We start from the raw sequence: 16,923 nt of genomic DNA, 5'->3' as shown, positions 1-16,923 counted from the left end.
ACATGTATTCCGAATCCATCACTTTTTCGTGTGCTTTCATGGTATTTGTTTGAATAGATATTGATGTTAGATCAATGAATAGTTCTAATCACCACTGTGAGCTTAGAATGGGGCCACCACGGCCTAAAGCTGGACCGAACTGGAGGAAAACTGAACATATGAATGTTCCCATTCAAGCATACTGTCGTAAAACCTTTTCAACACAGGTAATTCATGCATTACTTCTACTCTCTTCTTACCTGAATGCTAAATGATCTATCCCAAACCTTTGTAAAACTGAACCTACTCGAGCTTTCAATTCGGTAAAAAACTACATCGACATTCTTTTTTTTGAACGGCGAAAGAAGAAACCATTAATCATAAAGATCACAGGAAAACTACATCAACTTTCAACTCTAATTGTAAACGAACCAAGCTTGAACACAATTTTAAAGCTCGTGTCGTCAAGCCAAACTTCAAGAACCTACTTTCTGGCTCCTCTACAGCCCTATACTAGCCTTCGACCTGATCTAATCAATTAAACGACCACCTTCTAAACCAACAAGAAGAAAGAATAAAAACTATACTTCAATGACACTACCATATCTAAGAAATTTCATTTCACTGGAAAATTTTCAACCGCAGCACCCGAGAAGCATATAGTGAATTCAATTATAACATTAAAACCCAGTATTTTTACAGAAAACAAGAGTCAAGACTTTACATAAGAACAAGGCCAACTCTCAATACAATCCAAGCTCCCAGATGCCTAAGCTAAATACCAACAATAGATAGCCATCAAAACAGTATCGAACCGTTTTCGACAGAGTGAGAAAATGCCATCTATCCCTTGCAACTGGACAAATGCTTTGAGGAGCAGAACAGAATGGGAGGAGGAGGAAGAAGGGGAAGAAAGTGTTTGGGTTCAAACAGAATGCAGAATTAGGTCAAAGCCAGGTTGCTGCTTGTTTATTTTCGCTGGTGTTGTACAGGGAAATTGGCAATCTTACTTTGGTCGGCTTCGGTACGGGTACAGAATGCCATCGATACGTCCTTTGATGGAATTGCCTACTCGATACAGGTTCTTGGCCACCCCCATTGCAACCAAGCCTGCATTTCTTGAAAATCTGCAGTTTTGACAAAATACATATCTCAATCCTTTTGGGTCTTACACAAAGCTTATTGAAAAAGAAATCATATTGTTGACTTACTTGCTCATGAACTCGTCCCCTTGGAAACGAGCAGGCTGATGCGTTCGAGGCTGTGGCTGTGGCTGTGGAAATCCATGAGAATCTTCAAGAAAGAAACAGCAAATGGTAGTCAACAGAAGGGAAGCCACACAGCATACCAGGTATTGAATAAAAATAACTATTGCAAATAACAATAACAATGATAATCAAATAACTAACTGAAAATGCCAGTTAATGGAATGATAATAGATACAAGACATTAACTTCCCGTAACAGTTGATGTCACCAGAAAAGACAAGATAAGAAGCCTAGTCCTTGCCAAATGAGGGGTTCTCAAACAGCCTCTAAATAAAAGAATTATGCCTTGACACCACAATAATATTTCAACACAGTAACAACTTTAGCAGTCAATATAATTTGACAGTTTGACCAAGTCGATTGCAAGTCAAACCGTAAAATATAACAATGATGATTATAAAAGACCTTTGTCACTGCAACTGCTCTACACTACGCTTCTAAACTCCCAATTACATTCTAAGGCAACAGCTGTCACAGTGAGTTGTGTATGACTTGTTACTTTTTTTTGTCACCTTTATACATCAGCGGGATCATGGGAGTTAGTTAGTTAGTATGTTAGTTCACAAGGGGTCTAGAGGCTATCCATAGCCCTGGACACCGGTCGAGCCCCCGTGGGGCTCGAACTCACGCCTCTACTGGGAAGGCCAAATGAGATGGCCAACTGCACTGCAGTGGCTTCTTGACTTGATACTTAAAAGCAATATACTTCATTCCATCTTTCCTTTACATACAAGCGCACCACTATTCGGAGTTCAATACACTCAGATAGACAGTTCTTCCAATTAGTTTTACCTACTCTCATCCTTTTTCGAAGCAAGTACAAAATAATCACATGCCACTGCTCTAATATGAAAGCCTCGATACCTAAGCATGAGTCCATAATTCACATGTAGCAGAAACAAAAATAGTTAATACAGTCATAGTGCAAATAAAATTACCTTCTTTATTATGAACATGAACATGAGCAGGAACAGAGTCAGGTGCACTTGCTCTTTTGCCTACCAAAGCCTGCAGCAAGGGTTAACTACGCTCGTGAGCTTCCGTTTTCCGATGATAATGAACAAAAATTAGGCAGTTCCTTTGTTATCATTTACAAGACTCAACAACTTATTGAAAAGAGTTAAAATCTGAGAATGTAAAAGTCATACGCTATCAATATCACCTTCCTATTTGCATATGCTTTACTTCAGCTGAGAAAGTATGCAACTTATTGGATTAAGAAAATTTAAAGCAAAGATTCTCGTTCATCAAGAAGCAATAAGCATGGTGTCTCGCTAATATGATAATATCATAACTGAGAGGATCACCAAGGCACAACCACCTAACATAAGTATTTAGTTCCACTAGGTGCTGATAAAACACCCAATCCAAAATGTAAAACGATAGACCAAATAAGGCAAAGAAAAAAGAAACGACAAAAGTTGAGATAATAACCTCGAGGCCAACACAAATTGGCAATTCTGCTTGTGTCTGTTGGCCGTCCACTGAAGGATCCTTTCCATTTGAGTACACAGAGTAACCAACACAAGCATATTTGAACTCCACAAGGCTTCTTCCCTCTCTAGAAGCATCCAACTCAGTTTCTCCAACAATGTGGCGGGGTACTAGTTATCAAGAGTAGACATCAGTATCATATTTGCAAGTAAGGAACTACTAACTTTTCAGTATCTATAAAACATGACTGCTTCAAATTTAGTGCAGGAAAAATACACAAATCAATTCTGTCTAAATACAGGTATAGAAGCAAAAACTGTTTCCTCCCTCAGCTTATAAGATCAGAAGCCACTTAAGCAACTGGAAATAGATAATGCTTGCCCAATTCAAGTATTTACCAAAAGGTACACAATCAAATTAATATGCATGGGCATCTTGAGCCATAGCTTATGATGTTTACTAAATGGTTGAATTGTCATATTACCCTGTTTATCTCTGATGAAACTTTCTAGAATTAAACCGTTGCTTAAAAAACAGGTACGATACCCTCATGTAGGCATACATATTTATCATGAAGCTTGTCACTAAATATCTTTCATTTATAAGAGGTTGAGAACAATATCGCAGCAAAGATACTTTGAATCCCTCCGTCTTCCTGTTCAATATACACACGCTGTGAAATATATGCATGATGTAATGAGAACTGGCAACTAAAGCTAGCATCTGAATTCCCTTCATCTGCTGCCCAGAGAAACACCAAAGGTAACCCAGTCTATTTCACCAGACTAGAGCAGCCCAGCAGCGACAATAAGGAAGAATCTCAGCCTTCCTTATTTACTGATTAAACACCAAACTAGGAGATAAGGTACAACAAGCAACTTTGTCGTCCTTCTCCTTCCACTTTAAGACCGTAAAACATATCCTATCTATCATCTACTTCATACTAAATTCAAGCAGCAAATGACAAGATGCATATCCAATGACCCAAAAGAAAATTGGTTGAAGTATCAACTAGCAATGATCACTAGCCTTTAATTTTGAAGATACGAGGCACTGTCCCCAAACCAAGAAAAACCTGCAAAAGCAATCACTATATCCCTCCAAAACCAATCTACAAAAGACCCGAATAAGCTTGTCATAATGATTTGGATGGTTCTCCACCCACAACTAGACCTGGGTAAGAGGTCGAGTCGGGTCGTGTTCGTGTCGTGTTAGTCGGGTTCGTGTCACAAATCACCCAACCCGAACCCAATCCATTTAGAATTCGTGTTTCTCGAGTCATGTCATTTTCGTGTTTCGTGTCAGAAATGCTCAACCCTAACCCGTTAACTTCGTGTCCGGTTCGTGTCGTGTTATCGTGTCTGTTGCCCAACTCTATATAGAATTACAGATATACCATATATTATGTATATACGTTCGCGTTAATGGGTGACACAGATTAGTAACCGTGTTAATCGTGTCAATTTCGTGTCTCGCGTGTTCAACCCGAACCCAACCCATTTAGAATTCGTGTTCTCGAGTCGTGTCATTTTCGTGTTTCGTGTCAGAAATGTTCAACCCTAACCCGCTAACTTCGTGTCCGGTTCGTGTCGTGTTATCGTGTCTCCTGTCCGTTGCCCAGCTCTACCCACAACCAACTTCCATTTTGACTCAAAGATCAAAACATTATTTACAAGATACAATAACCAAGGACCTATCTTTCTAGAAGGTAGTTTTGCGAACTAGAAGATCCATCGCATCCTCTCTAGAAGCAAACTAATTTGCCAAAGTCAGCTAGGAATTGTCTGCTACAAAGTTATAATAGAAGACTTTGGGACTTGGGTCTTCCCTTAAGTATGCACCACATAAGTAAGCAACATGCTGGAGGCACCACATAAGTAAGCAACATGCTGGAGACACCAGCAGTTTATGGAGATATTGATAGCATGCATTGCACTTAATAGAGCCACAACTAACAGTTAGCAACCAGGGATTTCATTTCTAGAGTGACACATGTGAAAGGCTTTCATTTCAGGAAATGCCAAGATGATCACCATCACTAATGATGACTGTTCCCTGTTTTCTGCAAAAGTATATCCCACTCACACAAACAACCTCGATTGATGCAATCAATCATATTACGATGCCTTCAGCAAGTGTGCCATTTCGATCGCCAGATTAACAAGATGAAACCCCATTCGAAATGAAACTCTAGTTGCGCAAAAGTTTGCCCGTCAACCTATGTTCCAGCAAAATTCGATGATGTGGAGGAGAACACAAACCTGAATTCTTTAAAGTTGTATGTAAAGACGGAGAAAAGGAGGTTCAACGACTCGGGGGCAGGGCTCACAGGATTGGTTTAGACGGGCATTCCACCAAGTTTTTCAAAAATCCAATCTTTTTTAGTTTTTTTTTTCTTATCGGCGATCTTTTTTAGTGTTGCCAAGACAAATTCTCCCTTCATATAGAAGAGAAACAGCAAGTGCCTAATTGCTTGAGCATGACGAACTCATAATTTAGTTGATCCAGATTGAACTCCTACGCCTCCAAACCCAATCCTTCTCGCCCGAGTGCTTAATTTACGTAACAACCACAATAAAGAGGAGGAAATTCAAAGCAGATTAAGTGATTAACAACTTGAACAAGAAAAACAGCTCAGCAAAACAATTGAGCTAAAATCCTTAAACAAACAAAAGTTGCAAAAAAAATGAAACAAATCCATTCGAAAAGTACCCAGAGCAGTTGATTTTGATCAAGATAAACAGCATATATCTAAATTTGATTTTGGGTCAAACTAGTGGACAGGTGGATTAAATGGACCCACAAGAATCCCAAAAAATGGAAATAAAAAGGTTAGATGAACAAAACCCAGTAAATAATTTCATCGTAAGAGCAAAGGGTTGTGTTGAAAATGAGGGGAAGAGACCTTGGGGAAGGGAACGAGAGATGCCGACGCATAAAGGGTTGCGATTATTGGATTTGAAGGTGGATGAGTAGTAGACGCAACCCTTGCATGATTTTGCAGCCTTCTTGTTCGGATTTTGTGGGCTATGGTTGGTGATTTTGTCGTTGGAATTAGGGGTTTCGTTCTCTTTGCCCACTTCCTCCTCCATCTCTCCCTCTCTCTCTCTCTCTCTATCTCTGCGAGCGAAGCGTTTCTCTCTCTCTAGATGGAATTAGCGTGACAGACAGACAGGCCCCAACGTTGGTCGTTGGGTGTTGTCGAGCTCAGGACGGTGCCGTTTGGTAGATTTTAATTGTTTTTTTTTTTCTTTTGCCCTTTCATCTTCTTTTTAGGAAAATGCCACCACTGCAATTTTAAAGTGGAAAAAAGTTTTTAAAAAAAAAGTATGTAATTTTCACATAAAATAATAAAGTACTTTGTGAATAATTTTACGACTTTCTTGACACGAAATTATAAGTCCCAATTAGTCCTTTAATTTTCCGTAATTTTTTTTTTAAAATTTGGACGGTATTTCTATTATTTTTTTATCTAAAAATCACACGGCTTCTCATAATGGACTACCTCCACATAACGGAGGGAGTAATGTCTTTATTATAACCATTTGAGTTTTACTGTTTTAATTGTTTTCATATTTCGTTTTTTACATGCCATCAAGCATACCATTTTTTTTAAAATGTGTATTCTGGTACAACTTACCAGCATCTCCATATTCTATACGCTATGTGTTTTCTATTTTTATAAATAATAGCATTGCAATAATAATATGAAGTACAACAAGAATAAATGCTTCCCTTGAAAAACCCCAAGACCAAAAAGAAAATACCCTTTCTTTTGTTTTCTTTTCCTTTATCGATTGCTATGTTGCATTAGACAACAGATTGGTGTCCCTCAGTTAACAGACAACCTTCCCTACAAGCCAAGATGTCAATGTTATGTTGCAGGGCCTGAGTTTAGGCATGAAAATATGAAATTACAAATAGGCATTGGTAAGAGAATATCAATAGTTTTTATATACAACAATCATAGCAAGAAACAATGCTGACTTTCGCCGACCGAAAAAAAACAACAAACTTTCAGGTGAACTTCTGTTTCTTTGTTTTCTTTTTACAACAATAAATGACAACTCATTTTGAAGGGCACACTTAATGGAAACATACGCCGTTGCATCTACGTGCATAGCTTTATTTCCGTGAAATGTATGAGGTTGAAAGATCTTTTGACGTTTTATCTACAGTTCTGTTGCCAAGGAATTTGACAACAAAGGTGATCTCACTCAGAGAATGAGGAAATGAAGACCCGAGCTGAACTCAATAACAAGTCCAAATCTAAGGTCGGACGAGAGTGCTACTAAAAACAGGATAATATGCATCTAGTTCAAGCTGTTCAAGTATCTGCTGGGTAGCCCACAGATAAGAAGAGTGACCCTCGATGAGTTCTGTTACATTAACCTGCAAATCCAAAGCCAAATGTATTTCAATGTGAAAAGTAAAAAAAAGAAGCATTGGAAAAGAAGTATCCCCAGTAACAAATTTCGATAGGAAGTAGACACCTACATTCTCAATTCCAGGAACATTAATTGGTTGAATTCCAGCTAATCCTTGCGTAAGCAGGCTGAGCAAATATAACAGTCAAATCTCAGTAGCAAAACAGGAAAAGATTACTCATACCCCTCGGCTGGGAACCTTGACCCGTTTGTTTTCAGAGCAGTCGTACCATTTCTGGCTCAGCCATGCACATAAGATAACTCATACCCCTTGGCTGGGAATCTTGACCCGTTTGTTTTGAGAGCCATCATACCATTTCTGGCTGAGGCACCACATGTGCGCGCGTGTGAACCAGAGGCAAAAGGAAATGAATGAGAGGAAATATGAACCACAAATAGTTCATTACTTCATCAAATTCAAAGATTACAGTCCTTTGCCCGCAAATGGTGCAACAGCTTTCCTTCAAGTATATGCTTTTAACTAATTATAATTCTATATCTACATACCATGCATGTATGCATTTCAAAACATACCCATATACAACTATATCAGTCACAGTGCACATAGGCATGTAGTTATCCTGGGGATTAAGCTTATAACAGTCCAAAAGTTCCTTTTCCAGCCACTCAATGTAGCCCAAGTAATTTGGAATTATCAAATCAGTCCAACACATTATTGCAATTGAGAATATAACTGCCTAAGTGTGCCATTTTCAAATAGCTTCTAAGTTTTTAGATTTATGTCTAGTGTTCTTGCCTTTATTGCATACCTAGCACGGAAAGCAACTCCTAGCATCCAATCATTAGTAGAATAAGCATTCACAAATCTCCCAGCCACAATCTGCAAAACAGCATTAGGTAGCTAAATACTCCATAAAAGAGTGTTGGGATTGTTAGAAAGAAGCACAGCTAGGGAAAAAAACTAAGAAAGTAAAAACAGAACTCCAACTACCTTTCTAGCTGCTTCCCAGCTCTCATCTTTAATTGGAATTGGTGCCCCAAGAAGAACAACTCTTTCTACAAGTCCAGCTGCCAAATTCAGCAGAAGTACATCAGGATCATTTGAGCAAGCCAAACAACTGCTGCACAAATAATGCTTAGCGACTGATATTATTTACCACTATGTTCAGTTTCAGCCAAATACTGGAGACACTTGAAAATCACTCGTGCTCCCAGTGAGAAACCTACAAGTGTCACAGGCCTGAAAACATTGTGAGCACTGAGCAGCCAATAATAGAACTCGACATACTGCGAAACCCCAATGTTCCTAAGACAATGGAGCAATTTTGAAAAGCCATGTATACCTTTGCCCTTGCAATCCTTTTAGCAACACTTCCGCAAGCAGCTTTCCAGCCTTATCAGATCTACGGGGGGAAAAATGAAACTTTTTGAGGGATGATGGGGAGTCGGGGTAACAGGAAGGGCAAACGCAGTCTTTTCCATACAGAAATTTTTGAAGTGAGATCCAACCTAATAAAGCACAAGTCGGATACAATGAATCATTTCTCAAAAATGTGTTTTTTGTTTGTGAATTTTAGAAAAGGTTTGTAGATTATTGTGAGCTAATAATGACTTGAAATTCTATAATGACATGCGATGAACTCAAATTTCAATTTTGTGCAATCTTCCAACACAATCTTTCAGCTAGTATTCTGTATTGGACACACATTTGGACATTACGTTTCTTCAACACCAGCCCCATTCCAAAATTGAAGAAATTAAACTAAGACATAGAGGGCAATTTCTTTCCCTCTTCCCTTTCAGCCTTTTCCTTCTACTGTCAAGTGAAAAGACAAACCTGTCCAAAGCAATGGCCCATTTGCTGTCAATCAAATCAGTGACAGAGAGTAACGCTGCTGGCCATGCCAATGCCGCGAAAAGTGTGCTTAATACAGTCATCATGGCACCTCGCGTCATTAACTCCATAGCAACTCCTGTAACAAGAAGCAGTAATGTCAATATTGTCCACAATCGTGGTCGCATGGGGAGCTAATTTTAGTACTAAGCTAGGCTGATGAATTACTTGAAGTTAGCCAGTCCTGAATTGCTGTGCTTACAGCAATCAGATTCTTGGACTCCCACTGCAGTGCATACCTAAAAACACATTAGCATTGTGAGAAACATGAAAGCAATGGTTGCCCTTTTTTACATGGCGGTTCTGATTCAAAGAAAAACACTGACCACATAAAAACCGAAATGAGACAGAAGGCAAATGAAGCTCAACAAGTTCACGAAGCCAAGCATATCTAGTATACCAAGACATGACAATCTCCATGCAGGAAAGCGGACAGCAGAACCAGACCACCTCCTGCCCTTATCCAACTAGACCATGGGCACACAGTAAACCAAACATAGCTTCGACAGGTGTTCCTTTGGAAGAGAGAGCTCTCATGGCAACGCAAGTAACAGATTTTCTGTGTCTTATAAACTGGAAGTATTTGGAATGGTAATAGTGTTGATTTGTGTGTTTTAGTGTTTGCAAGAATAGAGGGTTTGCGTATGCATTTGGGTCTGTATTTCCAGGTGATACTAGGAATATCATAAATGATAGCAGAAGGTAAGGAGTGAATAATCTCCAATGAGATGATGAGCAAACTAAAAAGGATAAAGATGAAAATTTAAAACAAAAAATCATCTAGTGCAACCTACAAAGCAAATTTAAACATGGATCCCAGACTCAATAGGACTTCACTTAGATCAAACTAAAATTTAAAGAAGATAATTACGTATTCGCCTGGTAACATGAGCTATTATATACTGTAGACAATCAGACTGTTCAAAGCAAAGCAACAAAAGCAATAAGCAATTGGTAACAGTACGGAAAACAATTTGTCGGGGTCTTCAATTGTTTAACCACCTTTGAGGGAGTGAAAGAAAAAACTGGTATATGATGTACCATGCATACCATTGAGAGAACTCTGAAGAGTTCCAAAATAACCAAGCATAGGTACTTAAAAGAACAAAAACAAATAAAAATTCAACATATAGGTCACATTCAAGTTATCATCGCAACTCTCTGGAAGTAATAGGACCCAACCTAGATGTAGCAGGACAGGTAAATGCACAATAAAGTAGTTTAGGAAGAAGCCAAATAAGGGTATACCTTTCCAAGTTATCATGCCGTCCTTCCCAGGGCTCTATGAAATCTTCCTTCTCAAAAACAAATCCTGACACAAATATTTCAACTGCAAGCCGCTGACAAGAGAACTTTAATGAGAATTGAACTTCTAATACAGAATTTTTTTTTTTGGTCAAACGGAATAACAACTTCTAATATAGATTCATTCGAAGAGAAGCATTACACACATGAAATGGAAGGAAGAAAAACAAGCTCTAAGTTTCTCCACTTCCAAATACTCACATAGGCACAGGTAAAACAATTCAGGCATTGTATTTTTGCAATTCTATTTTGAAAGGTTTTTAAGTGTGAAGGGGCCCGTAGTTGGATAATGCAAGCTAAAGAACTCACGCCTTGGTTGTGGTTTTCCCCAATAGCTTTGAACTCGAATTCATCAACGCTTCCAGTTCTCCTAGCCATTTTACTCCCAGTAAGTCCAGCTCCAGCAGCTGGTTTGATCAAAATGTAAGCACAAAAGACAGTTTCATAGTGGAAATTTTGAAGTGTGCCACTATAACCCTTCTTCCCAGCATTCACTTATCCATGAATTAGTTCAAAATTACGACAGAAGCAAACACTACACAAGCAACACTCTTTACTTCATTTACCAGTTAATACATCAACTAGCCATACAGTAAATTTGCACTTTGTACAAAGCCAGATTTCAGATCTCTCCATGAAGCTCTCGCCATTGGTTGGATTAACTTTTGTACATATAAATATCCACCACAACTATTTTAGATTTTTAAGCACTTTGCCAAGCGGACAAAATATAACTCTTTCAAAGTATACCTTTTACAACCCAAGAAATAAAAATGAGTATGCATTCACCTCCAAAGGATGCAGCCACTGCAACAGAGCCAGCAACAGTTCCTGCAGCACTTGCAGCTGCAGCAAACCCACTTGCTCCTATCACTGGAATGAGAGTTCCCAATGTAGGCGCTAAAGCACCTAAACCCGCAGCAATAGCTGGAGCAGCCAACCCTATTGCACAAAAAAAAGAGAGAGTATAAATTCATCAGGAAAAAACACTCATGCCATTTGAAACTTGTTTGACAATGCGAATTTATGTGATTTACATTTTTCATAAGCCTAGCTTAAGTTATCTTACCACCAGTAATTGCCAGTAATGCTCCTCCCGTTAATGCAGCTGCACCTATTATTCCTCTACGTTTCCACTTGGCCCAAGAGCTTTTTGGTGACTGGGTTTCTTCTTCTTTTGATTGTTGCTCTTTCACGATAGCCATCGCAGAGCAAGCAACCATAATCTCAACCGCTTCCTGCAAAGAGGAATTTTATTTGAGGGTCAAACAAGCTAGAGTGATCCCTTTTCAAGTAGTGATACAATCTATGACCTGAAGTGGTTGTAGTCTCAATGATAGTGAGGCAATCAGGGCAGCTGTTAGTACAAGCATTAATCTCGGCCTTCCTCACTCCAAACCAAGAAATTAAAACTCTCATGATATTTATGTTCCTTCTACAGTTTAAGAAATCAGGCTTCCAACGCCCCAAAAGTGCAACCCCACCTCACACGGTGGAAAGGCAACTAGAATAACACGCCCTTGTACTGAATGTGGTGCATAAAGAGTCAAAGACACAGACCACAGGGCTCAATCTTAACAAGGGACAAATGCAAACCGATAATCTCGGACCAAAGACTCCTAATAACGGAAAATCAGATCACATGTTGAGAAGTAGCAACCAAAGACTTACTACAATGAAAGATGAGATTCCACGTCAAGTTACCACTTACCAACTGTCCTGAAGACTCAAGCTGTTAGAAATGGGCCCAACAAACAAATATCAAGCTTGTGGAAACCTTTAATGAAAAAGGAAACAAGGAACTTAACAGTAACGGAGACTTCCATGAAATATTAATGCTTGTAGAAAGTTACACGTGGCATCCTACCCTGCATTGTTATGACATAGTAAGGGAAACTAGTCCTCTTTTTATTTAACAGGGAAAGAAAAAGAAGTTAAGGAGAATTCTTGCTGTTAGCCTTAATTTGTTATAGCCTTCTAGAATATCATGAGCAGATGCTTCTCTAAGGGTCTTTATCAATTCCAATTACTATATTGGGATAAAGTGCATGGAAAAAGATTTGAAGAGCTAATTCAATGTTCCTCATGTGTCCTACGTTATACAACCAGTTAGTCCATTAGATCTCCAGTATGTTTATAACAGCCAGAAGAGGAGGCTTTATACTTGAACAGTGATTTCCAATGCAACAAACTATTTCAAGTTTCATGTTTTGCAACGACCCATGCCAGCTGACCTACTTAACTCTTAGCCTAACCACGCGGCTCAACTCAAATGATTAACCTTGAGTTAATAGTAGCTGTTGGGCGGTGCCATATATTGCACAATATTCCCACATCTCACCGGTGCGGGACTCCTTTTGGGGTTCTTACATGTTGCCCTTCAGTCTAGCGACATTAATGATAGGCTTTTTCTACCATTATGAAAAATCTTACGATACATATAAATCAGATTCGACAATAACGAGGCAACAATGCAAATTCTGCATATTTAAAAGTTTTATTGCTTGTCGCGCTACAACCACCAGCGAAAATCCAAAACAAAAAGGCATGTACAGTATATGTTGGAAACAGATAAATGCATGCTTATATGCTTATACGAACCATTTTATTCCAATTTATATCAAACCAGGTTGTCAGCAACCGCAGAGCTACGCGATGTCGAGCATCATAGCCCCTCCTTCGTTTTTTAGATTTTTTACCGTCTTCAGGTATATCTGCTAGACAAGCTGAAAGAAGCTCATAAAGCACTGTCACTTTCCTCTGGTAACTAAGCATTGTTACCTCCTCTGGTGGTTTTTCATGTATATTACTCCCAGCTTGGTTAGTTGTCTGTTCACCGTCAATCATATTACAACTAGGCCCCTCTGGGATTTCAAGGTGCATAGTTTCCACTTCAGTGTTTGGTTGCATGTCAGTGGAACATTTCTGCCGACATTCTTGCTCATACTCACGATGTTTTTCCATCTTACGCTCAAAATCGGGAGGAGTTGTTTCCGTGGTTTGTGCGATGACATCAACAGATTTTGACAAGGCAAGTTCCATGTCCTTCATTTCTGAGGAAGTATCGGTGCTTTCTTCTGAAAGTAATCTCAAGAACTGTGACAACATGAGCAGTAAGCTGTTAAGATAAAATGAGACCTGAAACGAAGTAAAGAACAGCTGCATGGGGGCTGAGGTGTATGGAAAAGAGCTTCAGACATCAGTTGCACTTATTGAAATGACAGAATTGTCTTCTATGAAGGAGACCCAAGGAAAGTATTTTAAGCTCTACTTCTCTAGGGAAGCAACCTTTTCAGTCTCTACTATAAAAGATACATGGAATTGGATACATATGAAAGATCAGGAATAAGAACATGAAAGGGTGTAACAGCAACATAATTGAAGAATGGAATCTCAAAATCTGTGGTTTTGCAACCACATTGGGCTTTAAAGTTAAATAAGGGCAGAAAGAAAAACCCATCATAACCAGGGGATTACTACATCACATAACATGTCTAACTGGATGACTGCCCACATAACCAGGGGATAAAAGTTGGTCCTTTGTCAACTTAATCACCCTGCAACAATGAACTGTACTAGGAAGTAGAGACTGAATTAGAAGTCATCTTTAAGCTATGACATCAAGCATGTGTAGGCAAATCTGCAACTGTTCAGGGGGTATTCCTCACCCCTGCCCCAGCGGGGGGCATCATTTGTAGTCCTCCAATTATTATACATGAGTGCCAAAATAATGTAATATTAAAAAACTTCGAACTCCTATATTTCCCAAAGTGATCAACCAATACTAAGGTACATAGACACCAGCAACTAGACTTAGCAACCAAGGCAGCATGCCACTCCATGTTTGCACGTATGAAAGCCTCTGAATTGCATGTTTGAGATACCTCTTCCAACTACCGTTTTGCCGTACAAGAGAACAGGAAAACAGTGAAAAATGTAGGTACTCTTTCTCAGTTTTTCACTTTAAGTGCTCGTTAGATAGACAGAAAACCTTACCGCTCCAATATGATGTGTGGCAGGAGAAGACCCAGCAGTTTCTTCAAGCCCAGTCCACGCATTCTTATCTATCTCAAGGAACCTGATCATGACAATTTTGATAAATAACTTTGACCACCACCCCAAAAGAAGATTACTTGAAAATTTATTTCAGAGTTTAAGAAAATAATTCTCACAGTAAATGTCAAATCTTCCAGGAAAAGTAAAGTAACCTACCATGACGGATAGCTGTATTAGAGAAGGTGAAGATTCCAATGTTCTTCGGTCCACAACAGTGAACACCTAGGCACTATTCAGTAGTCAAGAGAGGAAAGGGATGGAAGGATAGTACAAACACTTGCACACTTACATTTGTGGAGGCCCAAACACTGTACATTGCAGTTTTTAGTCTGTGTAGGTGATTGTGCAAGTTGGGCACTTATTCTTAATTTTCTCCGTAGACAGTTTTTCAAAACAACTTGTCCTCCAAAAATCACAAGAATCTTACTTTTCACTTATTTCAACACATAACTAAACAATTATATACTAACTTTATTATGGGATTCTTTGCCAAATGACATAAAAAATTGCTCCATTTTCCTTTACTGTGTGTGATCACATTTCCAGTACTAACTTCCCTCCAAAAAATCTTTGACAACTGAACGGAGCTCAATTTCATTTTTCTACCCCTTCCGGAGATTTTCTCAACACGAAACTAGTTACCTGTTAGCAATAATCAGGGCCAACTCTGAAATTTCGGGGCCAAAGTGAACTTTTCAAATGGTGCCCGTATGTAATTTACAGTTCAAAATTTCAGAAGAATAAAATCAAATTTTATGAGAAATATTATAAATATTCAAAAGTATATGTACAAAAAACTTGATCATCCCATTATTTCAAAAGTACAAGTCGATTATCACTCTTCTCGTGCAGTTTTAGCAGCAACAATAATAGTTTTAGCTCGCAAAATCAAATTTATCCTTATCGACGGGGCAAAAATCAAGTTTATCCACCACATCACATTCATTAGATAACATAGCTAGTCCATCCAACTAATTCTTTGTATAGAGAATATAACAGAATAAGAAATTTAGAGGCCCAAAAATCAGATAAAACGCGGGGGCTGCATCCTCAGCTAATGCTCAAAGCAGCAATTCAGACAAGGGTACCTTCACTAACAAGTAACTAATAAGGAAACTCCTCGGATAAACCAATCAGCCAATGTAATATACGTACATGAGTTTCTTTATTACTATTCAGAGTGTTCATAGGCGCACCTGGACTAATTCCTGGATATGTATACACGTACATGAATTTTCATGTATACAAATGGAAATTATTAAGTGGTTACCGGAATATAGGGCGGAGGAGTCCGGAAGAATCGTGGACCCAGAGCTGTGGGTCCTCGGCGACTGAATCGCTACTGCTGCCGCTGCTGATGCGATCCGCGGTGGGATCCTCGTCGGCGGAAGGGGCGGAGGAGCCCAACGGGTGGGTCTGGTGGATCTGGGCCTGGCGTAGGGCCATCCCGAACAGGGCTCCGGCCGCGTACCTCTGAGTCGGCGATAACATTGACGACGACGACGACATCGTCGTGGCGGTGACTCTGGAACGAGTTGTTAGCTTAATTATAAATTCAGGGAGAATTGGGAATGTCGATTGGAGATTTGTTGAATTTCCGATATGCGTTTGGCATCTTTGGTTTGGGAGAGAAGCTTTTTTTTTTAAAGGGTGGGAGAGAAGCTTAGAATTGATCAGGTCTACACTTCAATATTCTACTATTTGAAGCAGTTATAAACGGCCAAGAGAAAGCCCTGCGGTCCTTGGGCATGCGTGTTGATCTCATCTGGGATATTCGGCTATTCATGTTATGAATAATTTTTAGATTTCATCTTATCCGAACAAATATAAGATATTCAGTCGATGTGATATATAAACCGAGTATGAACGGTCCGAATGAAACCAACACTTATGTTAGGTTAGGGGAGGCAGGACCTAGGTCCGTTTTGGATATTGCATTTTCTTGTAGGAATTTAAGTAATTACTAAAAAAAAAGTCTACAAAAGTAGTCATGGTTTTATCATGTTTTTAGCAGAAAATTTTGAACATTATTTTTTGTAAAATATATACCAGAAACGAGTCTCAACGCCATTTTGGCTACATTAATTTGGTAACATGCCTTGTGGAATTTCAAGAATTAGATTTTTAACTTTTTTTTGGTACGTCCGAAATTCCTAGAATTAGATTTGTATAACACTGCTAATTGAAAGTCGTAAAAGAAAAAAAAAAGAACTGTCAGACTATGCATCATTTTATAGCAGATTTTCTTTTTTGTAGAAACTCAAAATAACATCTTTTACTATATTCTTCCTCAAAAAACCACTGAAGGAACGAGTCTCGAAAGCTTTCAACTAACCAGGTTTCTACAAAAATGTTGTCAAAAAAAACAGATTTTCCAACGCAATCATACGAAATTTCTCTACGATAAAAAAGAAAAAAAGAAAAGAAATGACTCTCTTATAAAATATATGAGATTAGAAGAACCTTTGGGTACATAACCCAACTATGTAGTTTTAATCCACCCATTAAAACAAAAATAACTGTAGTTTCGCTTCCTAAATGAAATGAAAATATGAAGTTACTACACATTACAACAGCAGAAATATGAGGCTGCTTCTCA

The 16,923-nt window shown here is 38.8% G+C and overlaps 2 protein-coding genes across 3 annotated transcripts; both read right to left on the bottom strand.

Annotated features, from left to right (window-relative positions):
- Positions 1-639: 639 nt before the first annotated feature.
- On the bottom strand, positions 640-5,879 carry LOC131298397 (uncharacterized). The gene is made up of 5 exons (XM_058323836.1): positions 5,587-5,879; positions 2,682-2,851; positions 2,186-2,255; positions 1,191-1,272; positions 640-1,106 (listed from the first exon to the last, which is right to left on the bottom strand). Exons 1-5 carry the CDS (start codon positions 5,771-5,773, stop codon positions 986-988), a joined length of 630 nt encoding a protein of 209 aa, XP_058179819.1. The 5' UTR covers positions 5,774-5,879; the 3' UTR covers positions 640-985.
- A 709-nt stretch (positions 5,880-6,588) lies between these two features.
- Positions 6,589-16,107, bottom strand: LOC131298396 (uncharacterized). Of its 2 annotated transcripts, XM_058323834.1 has the most exons (15): positions 15,595-16,107; positions 14,265-14,346; positions 12,870-13,364; positions 11,338-11,506; positions 11,058-11,210; positions 10,578-10,675; positions 10,212-10,303; positions 9,132-9,202; positions 8,907-9,042; positions 8,413-8,472; positions 8,227-8,309; positions 8,061-8,137; positions 7,879-7,949; positions 7,179-7,236; positions 6,589-7,073 (listed from the first exon to the last, which is right to left on the bottom strand). In XM_058323834.1, exons 1-15 carry the CDS (start codon positions 15,831-15,833, stop codon positions 6,951-6,953), a joined length of 2,007 nt encoding a protein of 668 aa, XP_058179817.1. In that variant the 5' UTR covers positions 15,834-16,107; the 3' UTR covers positions 6,589-6,950. The 2 variants fall into 2 exon arrangements, with proteins under 2 accessions (XP_058179817.1, XP_058179818.1); XM_058323835.1 differs by lacking the exons at positions 6,589-7,073; positions 7,179-7,236; positions 7,879-7,949; positions 8,061-8,137; positions 8,227-8,309 and having other exon boundaries at positions 8,439-8,578.
- Positions 16,108-16,923: the final 816 nt, after the last annotated feature.

This window comes from Rhododendron vialii, chromosome 8a (assembly GCF_030253575.1).
Source record: "Rhododendron vialii isolate Sample 1 chromosome 8a, ASM3025357v1".
In the NCBI taxonomy this organism is placed as follows: domain Eukaryota; kingdom Viridiplantae; phylum Streptophyta; class Magnoliopsida; order Ericales; family Ericaceae; genus Rhododendron; species Rhododendron vialii.
The sequence above is the reverse complement of the archived record's forward strand: the minus strand, read 5'-3'. Positions and strand labels throughout refer to the sequence as shown.

Coding starts and splice junctions, on each gene's coding strand:
- LOC131298397 (XM_058323836.1), bottom strand. CDS start 5,773: ATGGAGGAGGAAGTGGGCAAAGAGAACGAAACCCCTAATTCCAACGAC. Junction 2,852..5,586: donor CTCTCGTTCCCTTCCCCAAG/GTCTCTTCCCCT, acceptor CTTGATAACTAG/TACCCCGCCACATTGTTGGA. Junction 1,107..1,190: donor GGGGACGAGTTCATGAGCAA/GTAAGTCAACAA, acceptor TCAAAACTGCAG/ATTTTCAAGAAATGCAGGCT.
- LOC131298396 (XM_058323834.1), bottom strand. CDS start 15,833: ATGTCGTCGTCGTCGTCAATGTTATCGCCGACTCAGAGGTACGCGGCC. Junction 13,365..14,264: donor CCACACATCATATTGGAGCG/GTAAGGTTTTCT, acceptor ATGTTGTCACAG/TTCTTGAGATTACTTTCAGA. Junction 8,473..8,906: donor TGGGCCATTGCTTTGGACAG/GTTTGTCTTTTC, acceptor TTCCCCCCGTAG/ATCTGATAAGGCTGGAAAGC.